General features: G+C 36.5%; 1 protein-coding gene across 1 annotated transcript; it reads right to left on the bottom strand.

Moving 5' to 3' along the window:
- Nucleotides 1–10: 10 nt before the first annotated feature.
- On the bottom strand, nt 11–27,998 carry LOC134470368 (uncharacterized). Its single transcript, XM_063224404.1, has 4 exons — nt 27,832–27,998; nt 3,816–4,062; nt 3,174–3,274; nt 11–504 (listed from the first exon to the last, which is right to left on the bottom strand). Exons 1-4 carry the CDS (start codon nt 27,996–27,998, stop codon nt 318–320), a joined length of 702 nt encoding a protein of 233 aa, XP_063080474.1. The 3' UTR covers nt 11–317.

Here is a 27,998-nt window from a genome sequence, read left to right on the forward strand (position 1 = left end):
GAGTTTATAATATTATTTTTATAAGGGTCACCAAGAGTCAACACAAGAAAATGCAGGAAATCTATCCACAACACCAAAGACATAGAATATTTAGTTAAGGGCTTAAATCCCACAGCAATGTCCCACATGAGTCCAGATAAAAACCCAGAGCTCATGACAATGCCTCCCACGAGTCCAAAAGGAGATCCAGAGCCCACAAGAAGGACTCATGTCAGTCTCTTTTATGGATCCGTGCCAGCAAGGCCCAAAGGTCAGCGGTGGAAGCCAGAAAGTCTATGCCAGCAGGGTGAAGGAGCTGTGCTGGTGGGATGAGGGTTCTATGCTGGAGCCGAGAAGTCACACTCACAACAAAGACCAGGGCTGTCCTGAAATGCACCACAGCCATCCTCAGCGACACAGAGGCCCCGAGCTCCTCCTACGATAAGCACAGTCAGGTACCCGCCAGGAAGCCAGTGTGAGGAGTTCATCCTGGAGACCAAGCGGCACGTATCTTCCCCTCCAGAGCTAGGAAGCAATGCTCGATGTGAGGACCAGAGCTTCTCCAAGAGAACCAACAGCTCAAAGAGCAACGCGTAGGAGAACCCACAATGCTTCAGTGCAACAATGTTTTAACGCCTCAATGCCTTAACAACCTGCTTCTCCTCCTTCTCCACCTATTTATGCTAGCAACTTTCCTCAGGTGGAGCATCTTCACTCAGTGCCATGCTGATGTAATCCAGCTGGCATTAAGTTGACCACCAGTTCTTAATCCATAACAATACTAACACCACCTAATATTTTATATTTTATGTCATCACAATAAGTATGATCTGTCGGGGCTGGGGATTTAGCTCAGCGGCATAAGTGCCTGCCTTAAAAGCAGGCAGTTGTGAGTTCAATCCCTGGTACCGATAAAAATGAAAAAGACAACAACAACAAAAAAAGTATGATCTGTCATGTTTACAATGATAAAAATTTAAGTGTTCATATCATGAATGTTAGTTGTCACATTTGCTAATTTTAGTATAATTTAGAAGATGTGCCTCCTATGTTCTCAGAGAACAATGAATTTTCTGTGTAATCTAAAATAAATTCTCTAGCCCTTCATATTAAAAAGTACACTCCCTTGGGCTGGGGATTTAGCTCAACCTGGAAAGTGCAAGGATGTGAGTTTGATCCCCAGAATAACAACAGCAGAAAAATCAATAACCTTCCTATACACCCCCCAAAAGTTGTGATCTACCACATTTTATTAGTGGGTCTTTGAGTTATTTTTAATATGCCAGGAAGTTCCTGTGAACATTGTACTTCACCACAATAAAAACTCCCATGCTCACGCTCGTTTCTCAGACATGAAAACTATTCAATAATTAATGAATTAGGGAATAGGAGAGTAACTAAAAAGTGAATGAGTAAAAGAGAAAATGAATAAAAATTTACTATTAATGATCTACACTAACATATATCTTATGATCTATTAATTATTTCATACTGATCTGACAGTATTATATGTCTTTAACTGTTTAAAATGAATTAAATTACTTGTAAAATGCAATTTGAGGAGTGAAATATTTGAACATACCCAGTAAGTGATGGGCACTTGTATTAACAATAAAAATGGTCCTTGCTAAAGACAATGTTCACCATCACTGGGAAAGAGAAGCCTTTTCAGGGACCTTCCCATTGACCCTCATCCTCCTGGACTATGATCCTGATGTCAACTCTCCCTTCGCCTAAAATCACAACTTACATTGGAATAAATCAACAAGCACCTCATTTACATACTGGTTGCCACTTCCTTCCATGTAAATTCAGTTTTACTTCAAGGGCTGGGGATTTAGCTCAGCGGCATAAGCGCCTGCCTTGCAAGCAGGCAGTCGTGAGTTCGATCCCTGGTACCGATAAAAACGAAAAAGACCAAAAAAAAAAAAAAAAAAAAGTAAAAAAAAAAAAGCAGTATCTGCCTCAACAATGACAGATTCCAAGAATAACCTCCAGAATACAAGGGGCTGATCAGAGAGAAAAAACTAGAAAGCTCCCTCTTACAGTTAGGGGAAATCACTAGTGCTGCTCTTAATTTAAAGGAATGAATAAAACCGTTTCTAAAACGTCCTGAAGTTGTGTAAGAGAACTCAGCACTACGGCTTGCCTCTAGCCCCTGCGTGTGTTCCAGAACCCTGACGACGAGGCTTGCTCTCTTGTTTTTTTTTATAGCTGGTAGACAGTGGGACCCAGAGCTGCTGCTCTAATCTACTGCTGCTTGTGGTGTAAGGTCTTCTCTGAAAAGTCATGGATAAAATTCCTGGAAATTCCACAGCTACCTGTTTACAAAGCTGGAGTGTCAACATACGTTCATATATAATCTCCTGCTAAATCTCCCCTGTGACACCCATGATCAGTGCATTGCTGTTTAGTTGATATAATTTATAAAATTTAAATGGATGAGTCTGCCTTGTGCTACTACTGAACTAACAGAATCACCAGTCTGCAGCATGTTTAATGGGCAGGCCAACCCCATGACCTCTCCAACAAGTACATGGATAAAGAAACAGCATGTCAACTAACGCTGGCCCTGTCATTCAGGACAATATACAGGTGCTCAGGTTGAAAATGACAACAAAAATTGGAGGAACTGACATATTTCCAAAAAAATTAAAAACTGTAAATAAAATATTTTTAAACCTTATAACTATATCCTTGTTCTTTCCAAATAGAACTTTTCAAGGTCAGAAACTAAATTAAAAATGTTTCCTAGACAGTTAAGAAAGAACTGATTCCATTTTGACTTTAGTATCTACATTTATTTCTGTTGAATATTAGTTTTTCTTTCTTTCTTGGTATTTGTTTTTTAATGTCCTGCTTCCCAGAACAGAAAGTGCAGAAGACAAAGCCTAGGGCTCATTAACAGTGATAGATTTTATCATATATAAAATAGGATAATCCTGCGGAAGGCTGGTGCCTTGCCAAGGCATACTCTGAAATGTATCATGCACCAGAAGTGAACAGACTCCATAGCACAACACAGCAAAAAAGTTTTTTGCTATGATTTTTGTGCTAAGTTCAGAAAATAAATGTCTCTTGAGTGAAGTATTTATCATTAAAGAGCACTCCCCACACTGATGGGCAGCCTGAATACACACTGAGTTGGTGGCCCAAAGAAACTAAATCCAATAATCTGTTTAAAGTGGTCCTACATTAGTGATGCCTGCAGGGGTCTGAGATGAGTCCAGGCAAATTCTTTTTGATGAAACACTCCTTCCTTCCAGGCTTTAAAGGATTTCAGCTGATAAAGTTCCTAGGAACATGAATTCACAGTCAAAATTTATAAAACAATACCCTCAAGAAATCACTAGGTAGAGTCCAATACTTATAACCTATCTCAGAAAGACTTTAGATGTAGAATATAAAATTATACATTTAATATCCCTAAAAAAGTAAATAAGTTAAAATATGAAAAGCAAATAAAACTAATCAAGTGCAAATCAGACTGCAAAAGAACCAAGTAGAACTATTTTTTTTGGTACTGAACATCAAACTCACAACCTCACGCTTGCCTGGCAGGCACTATGCTGCTGAGCTAAATCCCTGGCCCCCAGGTAGAACTTTTGAAACACAAGCTATACATGGCTAAAATTGCACAAGATCAATAGATGGGAAAATAAACTAGATAGTCAATGCTAAATTTACTAATTGGATTACAGAGCTAAAGAAACTACATGTAGTACATTATGAAAATACCATGTGGTGGAATGAGAACTGATAGTCAATTTATATACCAGCTGAACTGAATCAGGGTGGTGCTGAGTGTAAGATTGTTGCCAACATAAAAAGCAAACCTGGAGAGGAAGAGTAGTTTTGTTGTTTGGAGTTGTTGGTTCTTTGGGTGCTGCTGGTTCTCCTGAAGGAGCTCGTGATGCTGACTTTCCTGATAAGAACTCGGTTGTTATCAGAGGAGCTTGGGACCTTATCACTGAGAGTGGCTGCAGTTCGGGAGAGCTTTGGTCCCTCTTTTGAGCATCGCTTCCTGGCTCTGGAGTGGAAGGTGTGCGCTGTTTAATCTTCAGGAGGAGCTTGTCACGCTGGCTTCTTAATATAATTCAGCTGTTCTCATCATTGGAGGAGCTCGGGACCTCGTTGCCAATGAGGATGGCCGTGGTACTTTTGAATGCTGCTTTCTGCCTGCAGTGCAGAACCCTCCACCTACTGGAACAGATCATTCGGCCTCTTACATAGACTTTCTGGCTTCCACCACTGACCTTTGGCCCTTCCAGTGCAGATCCATGATATACACCTGCAGGAGTCATTTGTCATGGATGCTAGGCCTTCAATTGGACTTGTGGGGGGCATTGTCATGGGCTCTAGGTTTTCAGCTAAACTCATGCAGCTGAATTTTCTAGGTCTCTAGTGTGTGGACAAACATCCTGCACTTTCTTTGTATTTGACTCCTTGGGTGACCATTATAAATAATACTATAAATTATGAGTCCTGTATTGTCTTGTTCTCTGAATACATCATGCAGTGTTGGAAAATATAAAAGTAATATTGAAAGACAAAGACAATAATATGAAATCAAAATAACATTAAATTAGAGCATGAAAAATTATAGTATAAAAAAGAAATTATGTATACACACCAACTCTTCACAAGAAATGCAAATATTATGTGCTACAAACCATCCTAATTAAATAACTGAGAATTGAAAATTAATTTTTAAATGTAAGAAAGAATGAGCAAGAAAAAATGTTAAAGATAGTGCCTTTGTTCAGTTTCCCAGAAGCAGCCTGAGGTAAGGTTTTGTAGCAGGTGATGCAGTTGGGCTGTGCTCGCTGTAGAGACCAGGAAGGAGTAAGGACAGCAGGAGAGGCAGAAAAAGGAGCTTGTCAGTCTGCATTCACCTTTCCATCTCATTTCTCATGCTTATAAATAAGTGCATGATTCCTCTTTCTTCTTCCTCTCTTATTCCTGTCACTGCTACAACTTCTAGGTGTGTATTTTCTACATTGTTAGCTTTAAAGATCCTCTAGGGAAACACTGGAGCAAACTACATTCTGAGTTCCCTAAGGCAAGGAAACCAAGCTCGAGCCAACTCTTGAGTTTGTGAGTCATTGGTTGAGAACAAGCAGAAATAAAGGAATGACCAGGGGCCTTTGGAGTTCTGCGTGTGTGCACAGAAGAGCTTCATAGGAAAGAACAGTTCCCAAAGAAGCAGCATGGTTCGCATTTGCCAGATTTGAATATATTTGTTCATTTCTCTTGGTTCTAATTTTCCTTCAGTTTTGGTCTGGTCGTATCAGCCCTTCCATATGTATAAAAATAGCATCAAGGAACTAATATTTTAGTTTATTGAAAAGAAGATTTGTGCTATTATCTGCTCACTTGTTTTGTGTAAGAATCTTTTTGGTTTATGTCTTGCACTGAGTAACTGTTTTCAAGATAATAATATATAATGTAATGGCTGTTGTTATTCTCTTATTATTTGGTTATGAAAATTCTTTTATATTTTCATACAATAAAAAGAAAAAATGATGTCAATTTTTAACTGTTTTCAAGCACCTTTTGTGAGAGACTTGGATCTAGTAACCAAAACTAACATTATATATAACTGAAAGTCCCATTATCATTCACAATTTTCATTATTTTTTATTTAAATTTCTTTTTTACATTTTGATGAATAATGTTTCTTCCAATGATCTGGAAAGTCTCTGTCTTTAGTCAATATGTTGAATACATTTAGATTTATTGTATTTATCAGCATGCATTGATTTCTTCATATTTCATTGACTTTCCATTGCATATTCTCTGTATTATAATTGATTTTATACCTTCCGTTTAACAAACTATTTCTTCTTCTTGAATAAAAATTAATTATTAGGGCAATTTTTGTTAATAAATAAATGTCAATATATATCTACATTAATCTTACCCTCAAATTCATTTCTTATGCTTGTCAATATTTATATTGTCCCTATTTCTCTCTCATCCCTCATCTCTTCACCTTTATGATTACTATGAGTATATTTTCTATATTTTTAGCTGTGAATTTTAGGTATCTTTTACAGATATTTTACGTTTTTTGACAACTACAAAATTTACCAAGCTATTTCTTCATTTCTATATCTCTTCCAAAGTTTACTTGACAACTTACTTGTACTGTTCAAGAGGCTACTTACAAAAGTTGTTTGCTGAATGAATCTTCATGTTCTCCTTTGTCTGAAAATATTTAAGTGCACATTTCCCTAACTTTAAATTATTAGCTAAATATAATACCCTAGATTTAAAGTTCCTTTACTGCAACTCTCAAATACATCATTCCCCTATATTTTGCACCTAACATTAACTGAGAAGTATGTTATTCTTTTTGGTAAATAACCTGCTCTTTCTCCTGGAGTTTTTCCTGTTTGTTTTTAAGGTGTTTCACTCTAATATCTTTTTTCTTTTCTGGTGGGGGGTACTTTCTATAAGGTTTGGCACTATGAAACTTTTCAGTTTTTTCTTTAATTCTTAGAAATTCTGTGTGTGTGTGTGTGTGTGTGTGTGTGTGTGTGTACTAGGAAATGAATCTTGTGTATTGGGAGCTCTACTAATCTACTACTAAGGTACACTCCCAGTTCCTCTACCTCATCTTTTGGACGATATTGATGACCCCTGCTCTTATTTAAGCTTGTTTACATTTATGTTATTTCTGGCCCATAATTCTCCCTCTTCTGATTCAAAATGACAGAGTGCAGCTTCCTAGAGCTTCACATTCTGGGCTGAACCACAGTTTGTGTACACTTTCCTGCAGCGCTGCCCTTTGGGGGCCCTTGTCGTTTCCTCCAGTGTTGGTAGAGATAACGAGGAGGAGACAGGGGTCAGCCAAAGTGTCTTAGGGATTTGTGTTATCTGCCCTTGAACCCACTATTCTGGAGGATTTTCTACTGTTTTCACTTTATTTATCACCAGTGCTGGGCTGGAGTCTCATGTTTTCCACTTTACTCTGGCCAATAGTCTACACAAGACATGTGGGAAAAGCGAGAATTAGAACCCAAGAGCTCTTCCCCAATCTTGCCTTTTCTTACACAAGCTCTTCTCATGGATGAAGGCCAGCCAGCTTTATCTTCCTAGAAGCTCGCAGTCAGTATTTCAATTTTTCTTTCACGGAATTAAGCACACTAGAACTTGTGACACATCTTCAGAATTATGTGTTTTGTGATTAAGTCTACACAATTCAGAGGAGTAAATTATCAATCCCCATTAATTTGTTAAAAATGGAGAGGTTTCAAATTATCTTCATTTGCCTCCATAACTGATACAGTTTTGCAGCTGCTTGTCCTTCCTGATACCTCAGCCCAGCTCTGCAGGACTTTATCCACCTTCCACAACACACTGGGCGAAAGTGTGCGCTGTACTACCTGACTTCTAAGAGAACGTCCTGTTTTGTTGAGGATGTCAATTTATTTGCAAAAATCTCTAAGGAAAACAAAGTTGATAATATTACAAATAAAATAGTCTTAAACTTAATAATTAGACTTTCCATATTACTCACAGGAGCAGAAAGTAGATTTTAAAAAACGGTTTATCCCAAGCATCCTGTGATGAAATAGGGAAATATGGGCAAGGAAGGTAAACGTGAGCCCCAGAATCTTACCCCGTGTGCACAGTGATATGGTTCCCAGTTCTTCAGGATTTTTGAGAGTGAAGGGCAATCGTAACTGTCACCTTGAACTGTTCTCTAGTTATCCAGAATACATTTATGAAGTGGACTTAAGTAATTATGAAATTAATTATCTCAGGTACATTTTTTGATTACAAATGAAGTATTTCTGCAGAAAGTTAGTTCCCTTAGGTCAGGTTTATTGTTACATGTTTACTAATACCAGGTTTGAGATCATCTGTGCAATCTTTACCTTGATAGTCCCAAAATGACAGCAGAATCATGTCTGTTGACACTGACAGTCATTAACATGAAGAACTATTGTGAAATGCCTCTCCTTTTCAGATGTCTGCATGTCTAAAATTCCCCCACTCTCCTCTTTTACACGCAACAGAATTTCTGTCAGCACTTCAATGCCTCAAAGCCATCTATTTGGCCACTGAGAAAGAAATTCTTCAAGGATTAATTGAACAAACAGCTTTGAGAAGACTTCTGGGGCACAACATAAAAGATGGATCTAGTAGGTGACTACAACAATCAGAAAGGAGTTTGGCAGATTTGAGAGGCAGAATCTCTGATGGGCTTTGTAAGTAGAAGCCCCCTTTTCTGAATTAAGGTCTTGGCTCTAGGTACATAGAGTTCAGCTTAGGTGGTCCCAGGCACAATAGATCACGCTGAAAGGAAATTTTGAAGTAAGTGAAATTTTTCTCAGTGCACACGGTGGTATCTTTCTCCTGATGCTCCTTCCCTGAATTTTACCTCAGGCCTTCAGTGCCTGAAGCTTTCTCCTTCTCTGCCAATACAAGTTCACTTAATTGGGGTATCCAGTCAATGGATGATTTGTAGAATGGAAGTGCCAGATGCTCAAGTCATCGAGATGTATAAGGTAGAAGGCATACCCTTAATAACTCATCCTCCAATTGGAAGAGAGGCGCAAAATAAATGGAAACCAATGTGATAAATACAGTAATTAGATCCAGAAATTCTATAAATATGATCAAATAAGAGAGTTAGCAACTATACTTAGATAGGATGGGGAAAGTCTTTGAATTTCAAACAGGTCTTGAACCATTAGGTGTGAAAGAGAAATGTAAGGGGGAGGGATTTCCATGGAAATTAACTAAATGCAAAAAAGTTCCCCAAAGTGAGCAAACTGATTCACACTGAGTGCTAGGCTCAAAGGCAAAATTTTAGATACAAGCAATAAATCCCTAAAATACAAATGTTTAGAAACTGATAAATTAGAGAAACTATTTGACAATGATTATTTCCTTTGTTCTTAATTATACAGTTTAGATCTATTTCCACACTAAGGTGAACAGCCTGACACTATCAATCTGAGTGTCTATCTTACTACACACACACACACACACACACACACACACACACACGCACACACACACACGCACACACACACACACACACACACACACACACACACACACAGGAAACATCACCTAAAACGGTCTATATATCATTCTATGATACATAAAAGAGTATTTGCCCTGAACATTTCTCTGCTTCACACTGATAGCAAACTGTCCTATCACAGAGTGTTTTTTTCTACTTTGATCTTTAGCCAGATGTTGGAAAGTTGGATTAAAGCCAGGAATTAGGATAAAAATATTTTGAACAGCCAGAAGATAGCAGGCCTGACTGAAGACTCCAAGTAAAACCCCAAAGGTGCTGAGAATGGTGGAGGTAGGTTTAGGCTGTACCAGAAAACCACACACTCAACCTCGGTTATTCATAAATGGTCCCTCAGACAGGTCCATGCTGCTTTCAGATGTTGAAAGTCATCAGATGTATCCTGTAATATTTTTTCTCTGTTGCAGACACAGGGCTTACATATAATTTCACAAGTCTTTTTCTTTCTTTTCTGGTTTTCACCATCCCCATGAAGACTACAACCTTTATGAAGTTCCTGTTGAAGTGCCATTATTGCTGGATTCATTGTAGACTTTACAAAAATACACAGAAACTCTAATTACAGAGGTTTTGGTATCAAAGGAAGTACATAACTTCCTCATTCACATACAACACTCAATCAGGTTGTATTGAGTCTCACTTATTTGTACAAAAATTTTGCCCACCTGTGAGCTAGGCAGAAAAGCCAAAAACAATGGATCTACACATGGAAACTAAAGCAACTATGCATCTAAATCAAAAGATTAAATTCAGTATACATCACTGGATAAAGCAACAAGAAATAAGAAAAATTCTATCAAGATCAAAATTGCAGTATAAATTTTCAAATTATCAAATAAATAAGATTCATTTCAGTAAATTACTAAACTTCAAAATAAAGCAATAATGACCCTGACTTTGGAAATCTAGACCTCAGGTAGATGAACTAATACTCCTTCTATGTTAAATCATCTCACAATTTTGAATCCCTTTATTTGATGTCTTGATTGCCTTGTTTAAAAGCCTTTACAGTAGAAGACATTTAAAGTCAATTTTAAATAAGTAAGCACTAGTCACTGATAAAGAATTAGACTGGACTCATAAGGGCCGAGAGGATGTACAAAAATCCCTTCTTGCTCTTTTGCAGAAACTTACTTGCTTTTTAAACTCAAAAGTTCCAAGTTAGTATTCAACACCAGGGACAGCCACTGACAGCCCTTCGTTGACAGCCTCCACCTGTCAGGGGCCCTGAAAAAGACCGTTCTTAGGACCAAGGCAGTGCAGAGAGGATGTGGCAGCTGGTCCTGCTCCTGCTTCTCCACATTCTCCACCCCTGGATCCCTACGACACAGCAAGCCATCTTGGCTTCTAGGCCCTGCTGGAGAGGACACACCTTGGAGAAGTGGAGGAGGAATATACTATCTATGAACAATTGTTTCTCACTATCAACAACAAATGTTTCAGACGGCCACATTTCCAAGTGTGACTTACTTACCACTCCTATGTTTTATCTATGATATATAAAAATGAATTTTCAATTAATGTAATGATTTCTTTTAATTAAATATTTTTTAATGAATAAGGGAGAGATTGAGATAAAAGAGGACATAACAACATAACAATACAGGTCAAAGCATGACAGTTTCAGCAATCTAGTGCTTCACCACCAAATAACCCGACTTAGTAGTTACCATAGTGTCTTTTTCCTTGAAATATTTGAATATACCTTCGTATACTATAGCATCAAACATATCAAGACAGTGCAAAACCATTCAAGTGAATGAAAGCATTGTAGGGTATTTAGAACCAGCTAACAGAAAATGAACAATGGTTTCTATATTATCTCTTTGTCTACAACAATTTTTGTTTATACTATCACATATAATAAAATCCAGCAAGATACAACATGATAAAACCAATGGAGACAGAAGAGCCATAGTTTGGTGGGGCTTCAAAACAAGATGGTATTAAATCAGAACTAGCTATTATGATGTCTTGTTTTCTTCAAAACAACTGTTCATTTCATCACAGGCAATAATATCAAGCAGCACAAAATAAAGCCATTCCAATTAACAAATGAAAACTTTACAAGGCTACATAATGCGGACTCATGATTACCACATACTTTTATATATTTGAATCATTTCCAACACTAGGGAAACTATTCAGTATTCACACATGCGAGTTTGATTTATTTCACGTATGAGTATGGTTTCAAGCTGCGCCCATTTATTGATAAATATCTCAATGTGAACCTTCTTTATAGCTGAGTAGTACTCCATTGCATAGAAATACCACAGCTTTTTTATCCATTCCTCAGTTGATGGACACTTGGGTTGTTTCCAAGATCCAGCGATTACAAATTGTGCTGCTATAAACATAGGTGCACATATATCACTGTGGTATGATGCTTTCAGTTCTTCTGGGAATATGCCTAGAAGTGGAACAGCTGGAACAAATGGGACTTCCAATCCCAGCTGTTTGAGAAATCTCCAGACTGACCTCCACAATGGTTGTACCAGTCTACACTCCCACAACAGTGTAGGAGAGTTCCTTTTTCCCACAGCCTCTCCAGCATTTGTTGTTGTTGGTTTTCTTGATTCCGGCCATTCTTTCAGGAGATGGAATCTCAGTGTGGTTTTAATTTGCATTTCCCTAATGACCAATGATGATGAACATTTTTTCATGTATTCAATTGCCACTTTTATTTCTTCATCTGAGAAGTGTGTATTCATCTCAGATGTCCATTTTTGGATTGGATCTTTGAATTTTGGGGGTCTGAGTTCTTTTAATTCTTTATATGTTTAGACAAAAGTCCCTTGTCTGAGGGGCAGTTCACTAAGATCTTTTCCCAGTTTGTGGGTTTTCTTTTCACTAGGCTGGAGATTTTTTTTTTGACATGCAGAAACTTTAATAAGAGGTGGACCCAGTTATTGATTCTGGGAAGTATTTTCCTGTGTAGTTTGAGTCTTGTTCATGAATTCTCTACCTACCCCTATGTCTTCAAGGTTTCTACCTAATTTGTCTTCCAATAGATTTAGTGTTTCTGTTTTAATATTCAGATCTTTGATCCATTTAGATTTTAATTTAGTACATGGTGATAGGCATGGGTCTAGTTTTAGTTTTCATTTATTGGGATCCCATTGAATCTGTATAACAATTTTGGGAGAATGGCCATTTTCACAATGTTTGTTCTTCCTATCCATGAGCATGGGATGTCTTTCCATTTTCTGAGATCACCTTCAATTTCTTTTTTCAGGGTATTATAATTTTCCCTGTATAGGTCTTTCACTACTTTCGTAAGAGTAATTCCTAAATATTTCATTTTTTTGCTTGCTAGTGTGAAGAGTGTGGCTTCTCTTATTTCTCTCTCTGTGTTTTTGTTGTTAGTGTATAGGAATGCTATTGATTTCTGAGTATTGATTTCGTATCCAGCTACATTACTGAAGTTATTATATCTAAGAGTCTTTCAATGGAGTTTAGGGGGTGTTCTATGTAGAGTATCATGTCATCTGCAAACAATGATAATTTAACGTCTTCTTTTCCTATCTTTACCCCTTTTATTTCTCTCTCTTGTCTAACTGATCTGGCTAGTACTTCCAGTACTATATTAAATAGGAGTGGTGATAAAGGACATGCTTGTGTCTGATTTTAAAGTAAAGGCTTTCAATTTTTGGCCATTTAGTATGATACTGGCTGTTGGTTTGTCATAGATGGCCTTTATTATATTGAGGTAAAGACCATCTATTCCAATTTTTTGTAAAGTTCTTATCATAAATGAATGTTGGACCTTATCGAAGGCTTTTTCTGCATCTATAGAAATGATCATGTGATTCATACTTTTGGCTTTATTGATATGGTGGATTATATTTATTGATTTACGCATGTTGAACCATCCCTGCGTGCCTGGGATGAATCCCACTTGGTCATGGTGTAAAATCTTCTTGATGATTTGCCGCATCCTATTTGCCAATATTTTATTGAGGATTTTTGCATTTGTGTTCATTAGGGAGATTGGTCTATAGTTCTCTTTTTTAGTTGGGTCTTTCTCAGGTTTTGCTACCAGAGTAATATTTGCTTCTAGGAAAGACTTAGGAAGGATTACTTCCCTTTCAATTTCATTGAAGAGTTTGAGGAATGTCGGTCTTAGGTCTTCTTTGTATTTCTTATAGAATTCTGCAGTGAATCCATCTGGGCCTGGGCTCTTCTTTGTAGGTAAGGACTCAATTACATTTTCAACTTCATCGATAAAGATTGGGTTGTTCAGCAGTTTTACATCCTCTTGATCTAGCTTTGGTACTTCATATGTTTCTAAGAATCTGTCTATTTCTTCTGTGTTATCAAATCTTTGAGAGTAGAGGTTTTCAAAATAGGTGTTGATGATCTTCTGTATTTCTATAGCGTCTCTAGTGATTTCACCTTTTTCATTTCTTATTGCATGAATTTGAGCTTTTTATTCCCTTTTTAAAAATAAGTTTGGCTAGGGGCTTATCGATTTTATTTATTCTGTCAAAGAACCAACTTTTTGATTCGTTGATTCTTTGTATTGTTTTCTTAGTCTCTATTGCATTGATTTCAGCTCTGATATTTATAATTTCTTCTCTTCTTTTGGCTTTGGGCTTGACTTGGTCTTCGTTTTCTAGCTGTTTGAGGTGTAGCATCAGGTTATTTATTTGTATTCATTCTGTTTTCCTGATGTGGGAACTCAGTGCAATAAATTTTCCTCTAAGGACGGCTTTCATTGCATCCCACAGATTCCAGTAAGTTCTGTCTGTATTTTCATTTTCTTGTATGTATTGTTTAATTTCTTCTTGAATTTCCTGTGTGACCCGCTGATTACTCAAGAGTGTGTTATTCAGTTTCCATGTGTTTGTGGGAATTTTGCAGTATCTTTTATCATTAATTTCTAATTTCATAGTGCTATGGTCTGATAGCATGCAAGGGATAATTTCAACTCTTTTGCATTTGTTTAAATATGTTCTGTGAGCTAATATATGGTCTACTTTCGAGAATCTCCTGTGTACTGCTGAGAAGAATGTGAATTCTGTTGTTATTGGGTGGAATACTCTGTATATGTATATTAAGTCCATTTGTTCACAGGTGCGATCCAGTTCTTTCATTTTTTTGCTGATTTTCTGTCTGGTTGATCTGTACATTGGTGTCAATGGTGTGTTAAGATCTCCTGTTAGAACTGTATTACTGGTAATTTTGATTTTCACTTCTGTTAGTACTTGTTTTATATAACTGGGTGCTCTGGAGTTTAGTGCATATATATTTAAGATAGTTATCTCTTCCTATTGGAGTTTTCCTCTAAGCAGCATGTAGTGACCTTCTGATCATTATTGGCTTGAAGTTCACATTGTCTGCAAACAGAATAGCTACCCCCGCTTCTTTTTGGGTTCCTGTTGCATGAAGTATTGTTTTCCATCCTTTGACTTTCATTCTATGAGTATCCTTTTGGGTTTGATGGTTTTTTTTTGTAGACAGCATATGGTTAACTTTTGTTTCTTGATCCATTCTGACAGTCTGTTTCTTTTAATTAGTGTATTGAGACCATTTACATTAATGATTAGAACTGTTATGTATTGGTTTATTGTTTACATGTTATCTTTCTGCTGTTGCATCTTTATCTTTCTGCTCTGTTTGTTTGCTTTGCTTAGTGGTTTTTTCCTAAATGTATCTAGGCTTCTTTCAGTATTCTTTGCAGGGTTGGCTTGGTGATCATGAACTTTTTCAGCTGATCTTTGTCATGGAAGTATCTTATTTCTCCATCGAATTTGAAGGACAGTTTTGCAAGGTACATCAGCCTAGGTTGGAATTCATTTTCCTTTAGGATCTGAAATACATCACTCCATGCTCTTCTTGACTTTATTGTTTGTGCTGAGAAATCTGCTGTGATTCTGTCTTTTCTTTCTGACAGTTTTTAATATTCTATTCTTTTGTTCGATTTCTGGGATGTTCATTAATATATGTCTGGGTGTAGCTTTACTTTGGTTATGGCTATTTGGAGTTCTATATGCTTCATTGATCTTGATATCAGTTTCCAATCTTGTGTTTGGGAAATTCTCAGCTGTTACTTCTCTAAATATCCTCTTGACATCCTTTATGTTGTCCCTTTCTTTTTCATCTATCCCTATCAACCTTACATTGTTTCTCTTTGCGTCATCCTGTAGGTGTTGAATTGTTATTTCCTGATATCTTGTTATTTTTAAAAGATCTTTTCTTTCCGGTTCACTGGCTGCAATCTTGTCTTCGAGGTCTGAAATTCTATCTTCACATTCATTGAGGCAGGTTTTACAACTTTCAATGGAGTTTTTGATTTCCTGTATATCTCTTTGCATCTGTTTTATGTATTGTTTGTTTCTTATATTGTTTATCCAGAAATTCTATCTTTTTGTGTAGTTCCTCCAATTTTTCAACTGCATCTTCTTTAGCTATGTTCAGCATCTCCTTCATTTCTTTTATCATTTCTTCTTTTACTTGAGAGATTATTTCTAGTTTGAATTCCTTTAAGGCTTCCCATACTTGCTTCTTTATTTCAGGTATTTCAGTTATGTGGCATGTGTTCACTATTATTTCTGGTATTTCAGTTATGTGGCATGTGTTTTCTTCTATGCACATGGCTCCTAGGCTTTCTTGGGATGGGCTGGATGTTTGAGGTTGCATTTTGGTCTTTTGTTTTGTCATTTTCCTATACATTTGAGCTTCAAGTGTTATTCCAAGTGTGGGAGAGAGTTTTGCCAGCCTGGGATGGGGTTCTTTGCCATGGCCCCACTCACTGGTCCCAGCAGGGAATCGCAGCCTGGTCCCCAGGCCAGGAAGAGAGTTCCCCCAGGCTGTGGTGGGATTCTGAGCTGCTGCTCCACTCACTGGGCCTGGCAGGGAACCACGGCCTGGTCCCAGGCCAGGAAGAGAGTTCCCTAGTGTAATTATTTTTAAGATTCCCAAATTGAGTATTTTTCCTTAGCTTTAGATACTTTTATGTATTTACTTATTTATTTATTTATTTTACATCATTGACAGGAAGATGAAGTTTTTCATTTGAATTGTGACCCTTGAGGCTTGCTGGTGTTATAAGAACCAGGTATCTGGGATATGAAGGTAAATAATCCACCCCTTTTTTGAATGTCCCTAATACTTTGTCTATAAAGTGCTTCTCACAGACAGTGACTGCATCCTCACCACATTTCCAATATCCTTAGAATCAATTTTTTTTTTTTGTACTGGGATTGAACTCCACCTTGAGCTTATCAGGCAGGTGCTTATGCCACTGAGTAAATTCCGAGCCCCTAGAGTAAATATTTAATAAATTTATTGAATAAACAAATGAATAGATTTGCAGCTCTTTAAAATATTACTTTATTCATATTGTTGTCATTTCTGAGTTTAAACCACAGGTAAATAATTACTTATAATACCATTACCAGAGAAAAATATTATAAGCATTTGATGTATAATTTTTCACCATCTTTTTGAATCATACTTATATAAAAATTATTTATATTCATTAACTTGAAAACATATGCATGTTTCCCACATTACCATGTATCAGCCTGCAAAATCATTTAATAGTTAATTAGAATTTTATCATATGCTTGTATATAGTTATATATATTACATGAATAGAATGGGTATCTAAGTATTGTTGCTTATAATCTCACCCAAACAGTTTTCTTTTTTTTTTTTTTTTTTTTTGTGGGAGGTATTGGAAATTGAACTCGGTACCTCATACCTGTCAGGTGGGCGCTGTGCTGCTAAGCAATACCCCTGGCAAGATAAACAATGCTTTTCATTTACTAAGTGTTCAATTACTATAGGACAATTATAAAAATGATTCTAATAGTTATTTTTGGCTCATAAGCCAAAAGGGCTCACAGCAATCTCCATTCCATGGGGAAGCCTTGGTACATTGATATGAGACTGTAGAGACCCCCCAGCATCCCACACCACCAGAACACCTAAGGGAAGGTCCTTTTGGGCCTACTTGGGCCCTGCCCAGTGACTCTCAACTGGCCAACAGCCACCTGCACTCTGCCTCATGACCCAAAAGGATGCACAGTGATTTCCATCCCATGGAGAAACTTTGGTGTATTGCTCCAAGATGGGTAGGGTTCCGTCCAGTAACCCCAAGTGGCTGAGAGTCACCTGGTAATGTCTGTATTTAAGGACCTCTACTCAACTGGGGAAACTCCCTGAAATATGGTTAGATATTCTCACCCAAAAAACAACTGACATCTTACTTTCAACTCTCCTAAAGGAATATAGGAAAATGACAAAGCAAAAGGGAAAAATACAATCTCAAACCTCCATCCCATCCCAAGTAAGCCTAGGAGACATAGACATAGAAGAAAATGTAAGCCATGCACTTGAAATTCCTGAAATGACAGCAACTGAAATAAAGAAACAACTCCAGGAAGCTATAAAAGAACTCAGATCAGAAATAATCTCCCAGGTAAAAGCAGAAATGATAAATGTAATGAAAGAAATCCTGAACACATCTAAAGAAGACATAATTTAAAAATTAGAGTAACACTGCAAAAAGGTAGAAACCTTGAATGAGCAATATAAGAAACACACAATGCATGAAACAGATTCAAAGATATATACAGGAAATCAAAAATTCCATCAAAAGTTGGCAAAACTGCCTCAATGAAAGGGAAGATAGACTTTCAGACCCCAAAGACAAGATTGCAGCTAGTGAAAAGGAAAGGAAATACCTTTTAAAAATAACAATGAATCAGGAATAATTCAACAGCTGCAAGATGATGCAAAGGAAAACAATATAAGATTGATAGGTATAAACCAAAAAGGTGACAACACAAATGATATCAAAATGCTATTTTCAGAAGAAATACCTGAAAATTTCCCAAACATGAGAATGGAAACTGAAATACAGATAAATGAAGCATATGGAACTCCAAATAGCCAGAACCAAAATAAAATTACAACATCCCAGCAATCCAACATAAGAACAGAATATTAAAAGCTGTTAGAAGAAATAAACCACCTATAAAGAAAAGTCTATCAGAATCACAGCAGATTTGCCAACACAAGCAATAAAGTCAAGAATAGTGTGGAGTGAAGTATTTCAGATCCTAAAGGCAAACGACTTCCAACCCAGATTGATGTACCCTGAAAAAATGTCCTTCAAAACTGATGGAAAAATAAGATACTTCCCCAACAAAGAACAGCTGAAGAACTTCATGATCATCAAACCAACCTTGCAAAGAATTCTGCAAGACATTTGAGATAGACATGGGGAAAAACCACTAAGCAAGGCAAAAAACAAAAACAAAAACAAAAAAACCAGAGGGGCAAGGTAGAGAATCAACAGCAGAATGATAGCATGTCAAAATAAACCAATATATATCAGTTATAACCACTAATGCAAATGTCCTCAATTCACCAATTAAAAGAAACAGACTGGCAGAATAGATCAAGAAACAACATCCAACGATGTGCCATCTATAAGAAACCCATCTTACCCAAAAGGAAACTCATAAACTGAAAGTAAAAGGATGGAAAACAATACTTCATACAATAGAAACCCTCCAAAAAGCAGAGGTAGATGTTCTGTTTGCAGACAATGTGAACTTCAAACAAAGAATGATCTGAAGAAATAAAGAAAGTCACTACATAATAGTTAGGGGAAAACTTCAAGAGGAAGAGATAACAATCTTAAATATATGTGCACCAAATTTGATAGCACTCAGCTATGCAAAATAAATATCAACGGAAATGGAAAATCAAATAAGCAATAACACAATTATAATGAGAGATCTTAACACCCAATTGACACAAAGACAGATTAACTAGACAGAAAATCAGCAAAGAAATAACAAAACTGAATCACACCTGTGAACAAATGGACTTAAGGAACATATACAAGGTGTTCCACCCAACGACTCCAGAATATATATTCTTCACAGAAGCACATGGGAAATTCTCTAAAATATACCATATACTAGCTCACAGTACATGCTAAAGTAAATGAAAAAGAATTTAAATTGTCCTATATATGTTACCAGATCATAGCACCAGTAAACAAGAAATTAATGACAAAAAGACTGCAAAACCCCCACAAACACATAGAAACTGAGGAATACACTCTGAGAAATCAGTGAGTCACAGTGGAAATTAAAGACAAAATTAAACAATATCTACTAGCAAATTAAAATACAAATAAAACTTACTGGAACCTGTGAGATGCAAAGAAAGCAGGCCTCAGAGGAAAATTTATTATGGTGAATTTCCACATCAGGAAAACAAAACAAACACAAATAAAGAGCCTGATGCTGTATCTCAAAAATCTAGAAAAAGAAAAGCAAGTCAAGCTCAAAGCCAAAGAAGGGAGGAAATAAAAATCAGAGCAGAAATCAATGCAATAGAGACTAAGAAAATAATACAAAGAATTAATGAATCAAAGAGTTGGTCTTTGAAAGAATAAGTAAAATTGGACTTCTGGGAGAACATGGCAGATAGATAACAGCAGCTATAGAAGCTCTCTGAGATACCCAGCTTAGAATCCAGGAATGGTGCAGTGTGAGGAGTCCGAAACAAGGGGAGGTACACCCTGCCAACCCAGGAATGAACTAAGCTGAGAGAAACCAACTGGAAATGCAACCCTGGTGCTATAACTGGAACAGATAAAATCTCAGCACAGAAGCTGGAACCTGCACCTCTAGAAGCCATGATTTGAATTTCCTGCTGCTGCTGCATCTGAATCCAAACAGCAGGCACAGCAGGGAGAGAAACCCGTGAAAGCTCTGAAAGCAATAATCAGTGAGCTGAATGGAGTTGAGAGAGGGATTGGCGGGGAGCCTGCATCAACCTGCAGTGAGAGGAATGGGGACACTTCCATAGACTAGGAGGCTCCAAAAGAGGACATTCTGGGACCAGGCAGACAAGCTGGAATAGGACGCTGCAGTGACTTTAGTCGCATATTATTCTCTAAAGCAGGATTGGTGGGGAGCATTTGGCCTGGGTGACACTGTGGACTAAGACCCAGTAGGCTAGCCCAAACCAGGTCCCAGCACCTGGCAGTGCACCCTAACAATGAAGCCTTCAGTAGGTTGACCTGGAGGGGCAGGCCCAATAGAGGCTGCCCAGGTCTGTGTCTCCCTAGTACACTGCAGTGGGCAGGAACACCTAGCCAGTGGATTCAAACAAACTGTAACCGACGAAGAAAAAAACTGGGCCTACTATATACGTTTGTTTGGAAGGAACAAAAAGTATGGGAAGAGGGAGCAACAAGAACAGTCCTCACTCCCCAATCCTGAGAACACTGATCCAGGAAAGGTAAATGCAAAGGAGAATGAGGACAGAAACATGCAATATCAGACACAGCACCAATAGACATAAAGTGATATCCCCGGAGCCTCATAGACGAGTTCAAAAATGAAGTATTTAATGAAATAAAGCAGGGTATAAATAGAATACGTAGAGAAATGCTAAGCACCACCCAAGAAAAACAGATTGTGGAATGGGAGAAAAGAAAAAAATGGGAGAATTGTTTGATGGAGAAAATAGAGAAAACATAGAATACATGAAGCAGGTTCAAAGACATTACCAGGAAACTAAAAACTCTATTGAAAGCTGGTATAGCAGCTATAAAGAAACTAAGGACAGATTATCTGAACTGAAGGACAGATTTGTAATGTGGGAGCATGAAATGAAAAACTTCTTAAAAATAACAAGAAAACAAACAGCAATAATACAAAGGCTTGAAGATGATAAGAGGATCTATAACTTAAGAATTAAGAACATAAAAAAAGAAGTGCGGACACAAACAAATGAACTACAAAAGCTATTCACAGAAATAATCCAAGAGAATTTCCCTAATTTATCAAAAGGTAAATATACTCAGATGTATGAGGCATACAGGACCCCAGCCACCTACAACCCAAACAGAGCTATACCCAGCCATATTATAATCAAAATTCCAGAAATCCAATATAAGAACAGAATATTAAAAGCCATCAGAGACAAGAAACAGATCACTTACAAAGGAACACCCATCAGAATTACAGCAGACTTCTTGGCACAAACCATCAAATCATGAAGAATGGGGGGGGGGATAATTCAAGCTTTGAAAGATAATAACCTCCAGCCAAGATTGATATATCCTGCACAACTTTGCCTAGAAATTGATGGAAAAACAAGGTGCTTCCAGGATAAAGAGGAACTAGGGGAATTTTCAACCACCAATTCAACTCAACAGAGAATACTGCAGGATGTTCTACAAAAGAAAAATACCAAGATTCCAGAAACAGTGGCAGAGAGGCCACAACGAATGGAGCAGAAAGCGAAATGAAGAAGACAAACTGACAACTAACAACAGAAAAAGAGCTCAACAGAAATGAGGCAGAGAAGGTTGGATGGTAGGAACAGCTATTTTGGAGAAAACAAGACATCATAATAGCTAGTGCTGATTTAATATCATCTTGTTTTGAAGTCCCATCAAGCTTTTATTCTTCTGTCTCCATCAGTCTTAACAGGTTGTATCTTATTGGATTTTATTATATGTGATAATATAAACAAAAACTTTTATAGATAAGAAGATTATACAGAACCATTGTTCATTTTCTGATAGTTGGTTCTAAATACCCTGTAATACTGTCATTCTCTTGAATGGTTTTACACTGTCTTGATATGTTTGGTGCTACAGTATACGAAGTTATACTCAAAGATTTCAAGGAAAGAGACACTACGGTAACTAATTTTATGTAAGGATATCTTGTGGTGAAACACTATTTTGCTTAAATGGTTATGTTTTGACCTGAGCTGTTTTGTTGTTATGCCCTCTTTTTTCTCAATCTCCTTTTTTAAATTATTTACTTTTTTATTTTAATCTTTTTAATTAAGGGAAAAATGAATAAAAATAGCAGGATACATTATAGTAACCCACTTTGATTTCCTGTTAACTTGATTTGAAACCCGGTATTGCTCTCACCATCTTGTTTTGACTGATTTCCCTGTATTCTGCTTTGCTGGATAGTACCAAGTTTGAAAGTATAGGCAACAACTGTGAAGACAATAAGATTCATTATGACACCCATTCTGGTTGACTCTTATTTTCTTTTGAAGTCCTGTAATGTCTCCAATGTTTTGGTTTTATTCTTACTGTTTTGTTCAATTTTATTATAAGGATGAGATAAGCAATTCTTTTTAAGATAGCAAGAGGCAGTATGGTAACCATTGTTGATCACCTTGTATTTTGTTTTTACATTACGTATTATGTCCATCCTTTTGATTTGACTGACTCTGTTCTGTTATGTCACATTTGGTTTTACTCTCTTCAAAAAAAGAGTAATAAGAACTGTGGGAGTAATAAAACACAAAATGTGTAATTGTCATTGTACAAAAGAGAAGAAAAGAAAATGCTCTACAGGATATAACTGCATCTATATTTAAGTGTATAAGATAGATAACCATATTATTGAGTTTTGTTATATCATTGAACAGAACAGTTTGCAGAACTGTTTGAAAGTCCACTTTATATGCTTTAATTTTTTAACTTGAACAACTATTTCTAAGATGACAATATGTAATCTATTAACTAGTGATTTCCTACTGTTTATTTTTTCTGAAATTCTGTATAACTTGTACCTTTTTCTTTTTTTTCTTCTTAAATAAAATTTAAAAAAGCATAAGGAAAATTGATAAGCTCCTAGCCAACCTTATTTTAAAAAGGAAAGAAAAATTCAAATTCATGTAAGAAGGAATAAAAATGGGAAAATCATTACAAACTTTGTGGAAATACAGAAATCACCAACACCTACTTCAAAAACCTCTACTCTCATAGGTTTGATAACACAGAAGAAATGGACAGATTCCTAGAAACATGAATTACCAAAGCTGGATCACGAAGATATAACACTGCTGATTAACCCAGTTTCACTTAATTAAATTGAAAATGTAACTGAAACATTACCAACAAAGAACAGCCCAGGTCTTGATAGATTTACTGCAAGTGAGTCTACAAGAAATTCAAAGAAGATCTAAAGTCAACACTCCTCAAACTCTTCAATGAAATTAAAAGGGAAGCAATTCTCCCTAAATCATTCATGGAAGCAAGTATTACTCTAATGCCAAAACCAAAGAAAGACCAACAAAATAAGATAATTATAGGTCAATCTCCCTAACGAACATAGATTTAAAAATTGTCAATAAATACCAGCAAATAGAATGCAGCAAATCAAGAATATTATACACCACAACTAAGTGGGATTCATCCCAGGAATGCAGGGATGGTTCAACATATGCAAATCAATAAATGTAATCAACTATATAAAGAGAACCAAAAATAAGAATCATATGATCATTTCTATAGATGCAGAAAAAGCTTTTGATAAGGTCCTACATTCATGCATGATAAGAACCTTACAGGAAATTGGAATAGTTGGCTTTTACCTCAATGTGATAAAAGCCATCTATGACAACCTAACAGCCAGCAGTATATTAAATGGTCAAAAACTGAAAGCATTTACTCTAAAATCAGGAACAAGACAAGGATGTCCATTATCACCACTCCTATTCAATATAGTGCTGGAAACACTAGCCAGAGCAGTTAGACAAGAGAGAGAAATAAAAGCAGTAAGGAGAGGAAAACAAGAAGTTAAATTATCATTATTTTCAGAAGACATGATACTCTACATATGAAATCCCCAAAACTCCATTGAAAAATTCCTAGGTATAATAACTAAATTCAGGAATGTAGCTGGATACAAAGTCAACACTCAAAAATCAATAGCATTCCTATATACAAACAACAAACTCACGGAGAGAGAAATAAGAGAAGCCCCAGTGTTTACAATAGCTTCCGAAAAGTGAAATACTTAGGAATTAATCTAACCAAAAGAAGTAAAACATATAGTCAGAGAAAATTATAATACCCTGAAAAAAGAAATTGAAGATCACAGGAAAGGGAAAGACATTCCTTGTTCATGGATAGACAGAACAAATATTGTGAAAATGGCCAGTCTCCCAAAATTGTTATGCAGATTTAATGCAATTACGTCAAAATACCACTAGCATACCTCACAGATCTAAAGAAATCCTCCCTAAAATCTATCTGGAACCAGAAAAGACCTAGAATAACAAAGGCAATTCTGACCAACAAAGGCAAGGCAGGAGGCATCATTATGCCTGACTTGAAGTTATACCACAAAGCTACTGTAATAAAATCAGCATGGTACTGGAATGAAAACAGACCTGAAGATCAATGGAATAGATTAAAAGACACAACTACAACTACAAACACACTCAGCCACCTTCTCTTTGATAAAGGGGCCAAGCACATTCACTGGAAAAAAGATAGTCTCTTTAATAAGTGGTGCTGGAAAAACTGTCTCTCCATATGCCAAAACCTAGAAGTAGACCCATGCCTATCACCATGTACTACACTAAAGTCAAAGTGGATCAAAGATCTAAATATTAAAACACAAAACACTAAATCTGCTGGAAGACAAAGTAGAAATCTTGAAGACATGAGGGTGGTTAGAAAATTCATGAACAAAAATCAAACAGCTTGGGAAATACCAGAATAAATAACTGGGATGTTGTCTTATTAAAAAGTTTTTGCATGTTGAAAAAATCTCCAACAGAGTAAAAAGGAAACCCATGCATTTTGAAAACAATCTTAGTCAACTCTGACAAAGACTTCTGCCTGGAACATACAAAGAATTTTAAAAAATCAGACCACTGAAATTCAAAGACCCATTCCAAAAATGGGCATCTGAGATGAATACACAGTTCTCAGATGAAGAAATACAAATGGAATATAAATATATGAAAAAATGTTCAGTATCATTGGTCATTAGAGAAATGCAAATTAAAACCACACCAAGATTCCATCTCAATCCAGAAAAAATGGCCAGGATAAAGAAAACTACCAACACCAAATGCTGGACAGGCTGCATGGAAAAGGAACTCTTCCTGCACTGTTGATGGGAGTGTAGACTGATACAACCACTGTGGAGGTCATTCTGGATATTTCTCAAAAAGCTGGGACTGGAAGTCCCATTTGATCCAGCTATTACATTTCTGGGCATATTCCCAGAAGAACTGAAAGCATCATACCACAGTGATATATGCCATCTTTATAAAAGCACAATTTGTAATAGCCAGATCTTGGAAACAACCTAAATGCCCATCAACTGAGGAACTGATAAAAAAAAAAAAAAAAAAAGATGTGGTACTTTTATACAATGGAGTACTACTCAACTATAAAGAATGACCACATCGAGATATTTATAAGTAAATGGGTGCAATTTGTGAGCATACTAATAATTGAAATAAATCATACTCACACGTGTAAATACTATATTGTCTTCCTAGTGTATGAAATGGTAAGGGTACATAAGATACAAAGTCCTCAGTAAATAGTGATAGGGTAAGAATCTGTTCAAAGGAGAAAAATAATATCTCAGGGAAAAGGAGGAAAAAAGGAAAAGGAAGGGAAAAGAAAAACAATCTAAGTTTGTATAAACACACTTAGGATAGCTAAGATTATTGTGTTACAAATTCTATAAGATCTTGAAACAAAACAGTTAACATTCATAGGATTGGAACAATTTTGCATGTTTGTGACTGTTGATCTGAGGAATTCTTGAAGATCACTATATAAAATAACAATCTTAGTTCTGTTCCTACCACTTTGTTTTGAAGGCCTATAGTGTCACTGTTTTGGACTCTTTGCTAGTGTTATTTATTTGTCTTTTTTGTTTTGTGCTTTTCTAGTAATTTGTTTTGTTTTGGTTTGTTTTTCCCTCTAATACAGAAAGGATAGATATACAAGTAGAGGCTTATACATGCGTAGAACTTCTCCTAAACAGTTTATGAGAATCAATTATTTGATGTGTGATGAAATGAACAGCTACTTTGAAGAAAAAGTGATATTATGGTATCCATTGCTGATTCTGTATTGTCATGCTGTGAAATCCAGTAGTGCTTTTAATCTTCATTCAGAGTGGTTTTAGTCTGTTTTGTATTGTTTAACTTCAACATATATGAAGATATGGACAGTTATTTTGAAGAGAATAAGAGACATTACAGTAGTCTTTGTTGACTTTTCTATTGTCATTGTTTTCTTCTGATCTGTTTTGTTGTTTAGTTTTACACTCTTTAAAATAAAAATTAAAAAATAATTATTTTTGAAAAGAAGTGGAATATTTATATCAATCTTTATTAATTTCATATAGATATTCTTTTATTAAAATTTCAAATCAAAATTATTTCATTAGAATGTACTGTCTGATGATATTAACCAGATTTGTGTGACTCAGACATAAATGAAAAGTTCATAGTATTTTCCCCTAACAAGGTCTTGATAAGGTTAAGGACTGATAAATATTTAATGTATAATCTCATAATATTGCAACATTCCATAATGTTACATATTTAATAGCATTCATAACAAACATGATTTGTTAAAGATACCTTAATTGCAACATTCTTTGGAATTGTTTATTCTGACAAAATGAAGACAATTTAAGGAAAACTACTGATAAATAGATTTCTAACAAAGCTGATGAAAAATCAGCTTCATATTCTGTTTTAATGACAAGGTGGTTGTTGTGTACAAAAGGGAAAAGAAATGCAAGATACTATTTCTGTTACCCAGTTGAAAGAAAGTACTAAGTCAGTTATTCGAAGTTGCAAGAATACTACATCAGGCCCAAAACAACTAAATTCAAGCAATCAAAGAAATTTTAATACATTTATCAATTAGAATAAACCAAAACAACTATAAAAATCAAGAGAATTTCAAATTAATGGCCTTTAGTAATATTTTCTTTCATTTGGTTTTTTTCATCACTTTATGTTTCCATCACGACACAGCATGGTACAACTGAGTATTTCAGAAATTACTCCAGCATTCTATGCAACAATGTTGCTTTTGTTCATTTGGAGGAATGAGAATTTGTCATCTAATTAATGCTGTCTTTAATATACTCTGAATTATTCGATAACTACACCTGACAGTCAAGTCACAATAGTACTAGAAACAGAGATACTGCTTGTGGAAAATACATTAAAGAAGCCACTGGAAGCCTTAAGTAAAAAATTCATACAGATGAAACAGAAAAATAAAAAAAGGAAGAATATTTTTCTCTGCATAAGAGTATGGAGAAAGGATGAGTAAAAAGGAGAAATGAAAAACTTCAGCATTTAGGCTCTCTGTGCCATGCCGAGCTCCGTTTCACACAGCGGTGACCCACCTCCTGGAAAGAAGTGTGGAGGCTGACCATGGTGGCCGTGGCCGAGCAGCTCCTGCTTCCCATTTTATTTTAGAAGGGATTCTGATACTGTGGATAATCAGACTTTTTTTCTCCAAGACATATAAATTATAAGACTGATCTGATCTTACAATCAAGGAAAGGGGGGAACTGATTGAAGAGTAGCAGCTAGAACCTCTGGTTCTTCCTGTCTCCAAACATCATCCTGCTCTTGACTATAACATCATTTCAGGCTCTACAAGCCACAAGATTGTGGTGAATGGGAAAGAATCTATAAACTTTGCCTCCTTTAATTTTCTTGGATTGCTAGATAACTCTCAGGTGAAGGCAGCAGCTTTAAAAGCATTTCTAAGGAAGTATGGTGAGGGGACCTGCGGGCCTAGAGGCTTTTATGGGACATTTGAGTCAAGCCGGGAAGATAGATGAGAGGCATAGTGCCAAATCAAACTGGAAAGAGACTGTTTCAAGTCTTTAAAACCCTCCCTGACCTGGGGACCAGGCCGGTTCCCTACCGGACCAGAGACCAGGCCAGTTGGGTGAGTGTAACAGCAGCAGCTGGGAGCTCCGCCCAACCTGTGGGAACTTTCTCCCTGAACTGGTGAACAGGCTGGTTCCCCACCAGACCGGGCACCAGGCCAGGTCAGTGACTGTGGCAGTGGTGGCTGGGAATCCCACGCAGCCTGAGGAGACACTCTTCCTGGCCTGAGGACCAGGCTGCTGGGTTCAGTGAGTGGGGCCAT

Source organism: Cavia porcellus, unplaced genomic scaffold (assembly GCF_034190915.1).
Source record: "Cavia porcellus strain 051 isolate PalLab524CR breed Dunkin Hartley unplaced genomic scaffold, mCavPor4.1 scaffold_14, whole genome shotgun sequence".
Taxonomy (NCBI): Eukaryota; Metazoa; Chordata; class Mammalia; order Rodentia; family Caviidae; genus Cavia; species Cavia porcellus.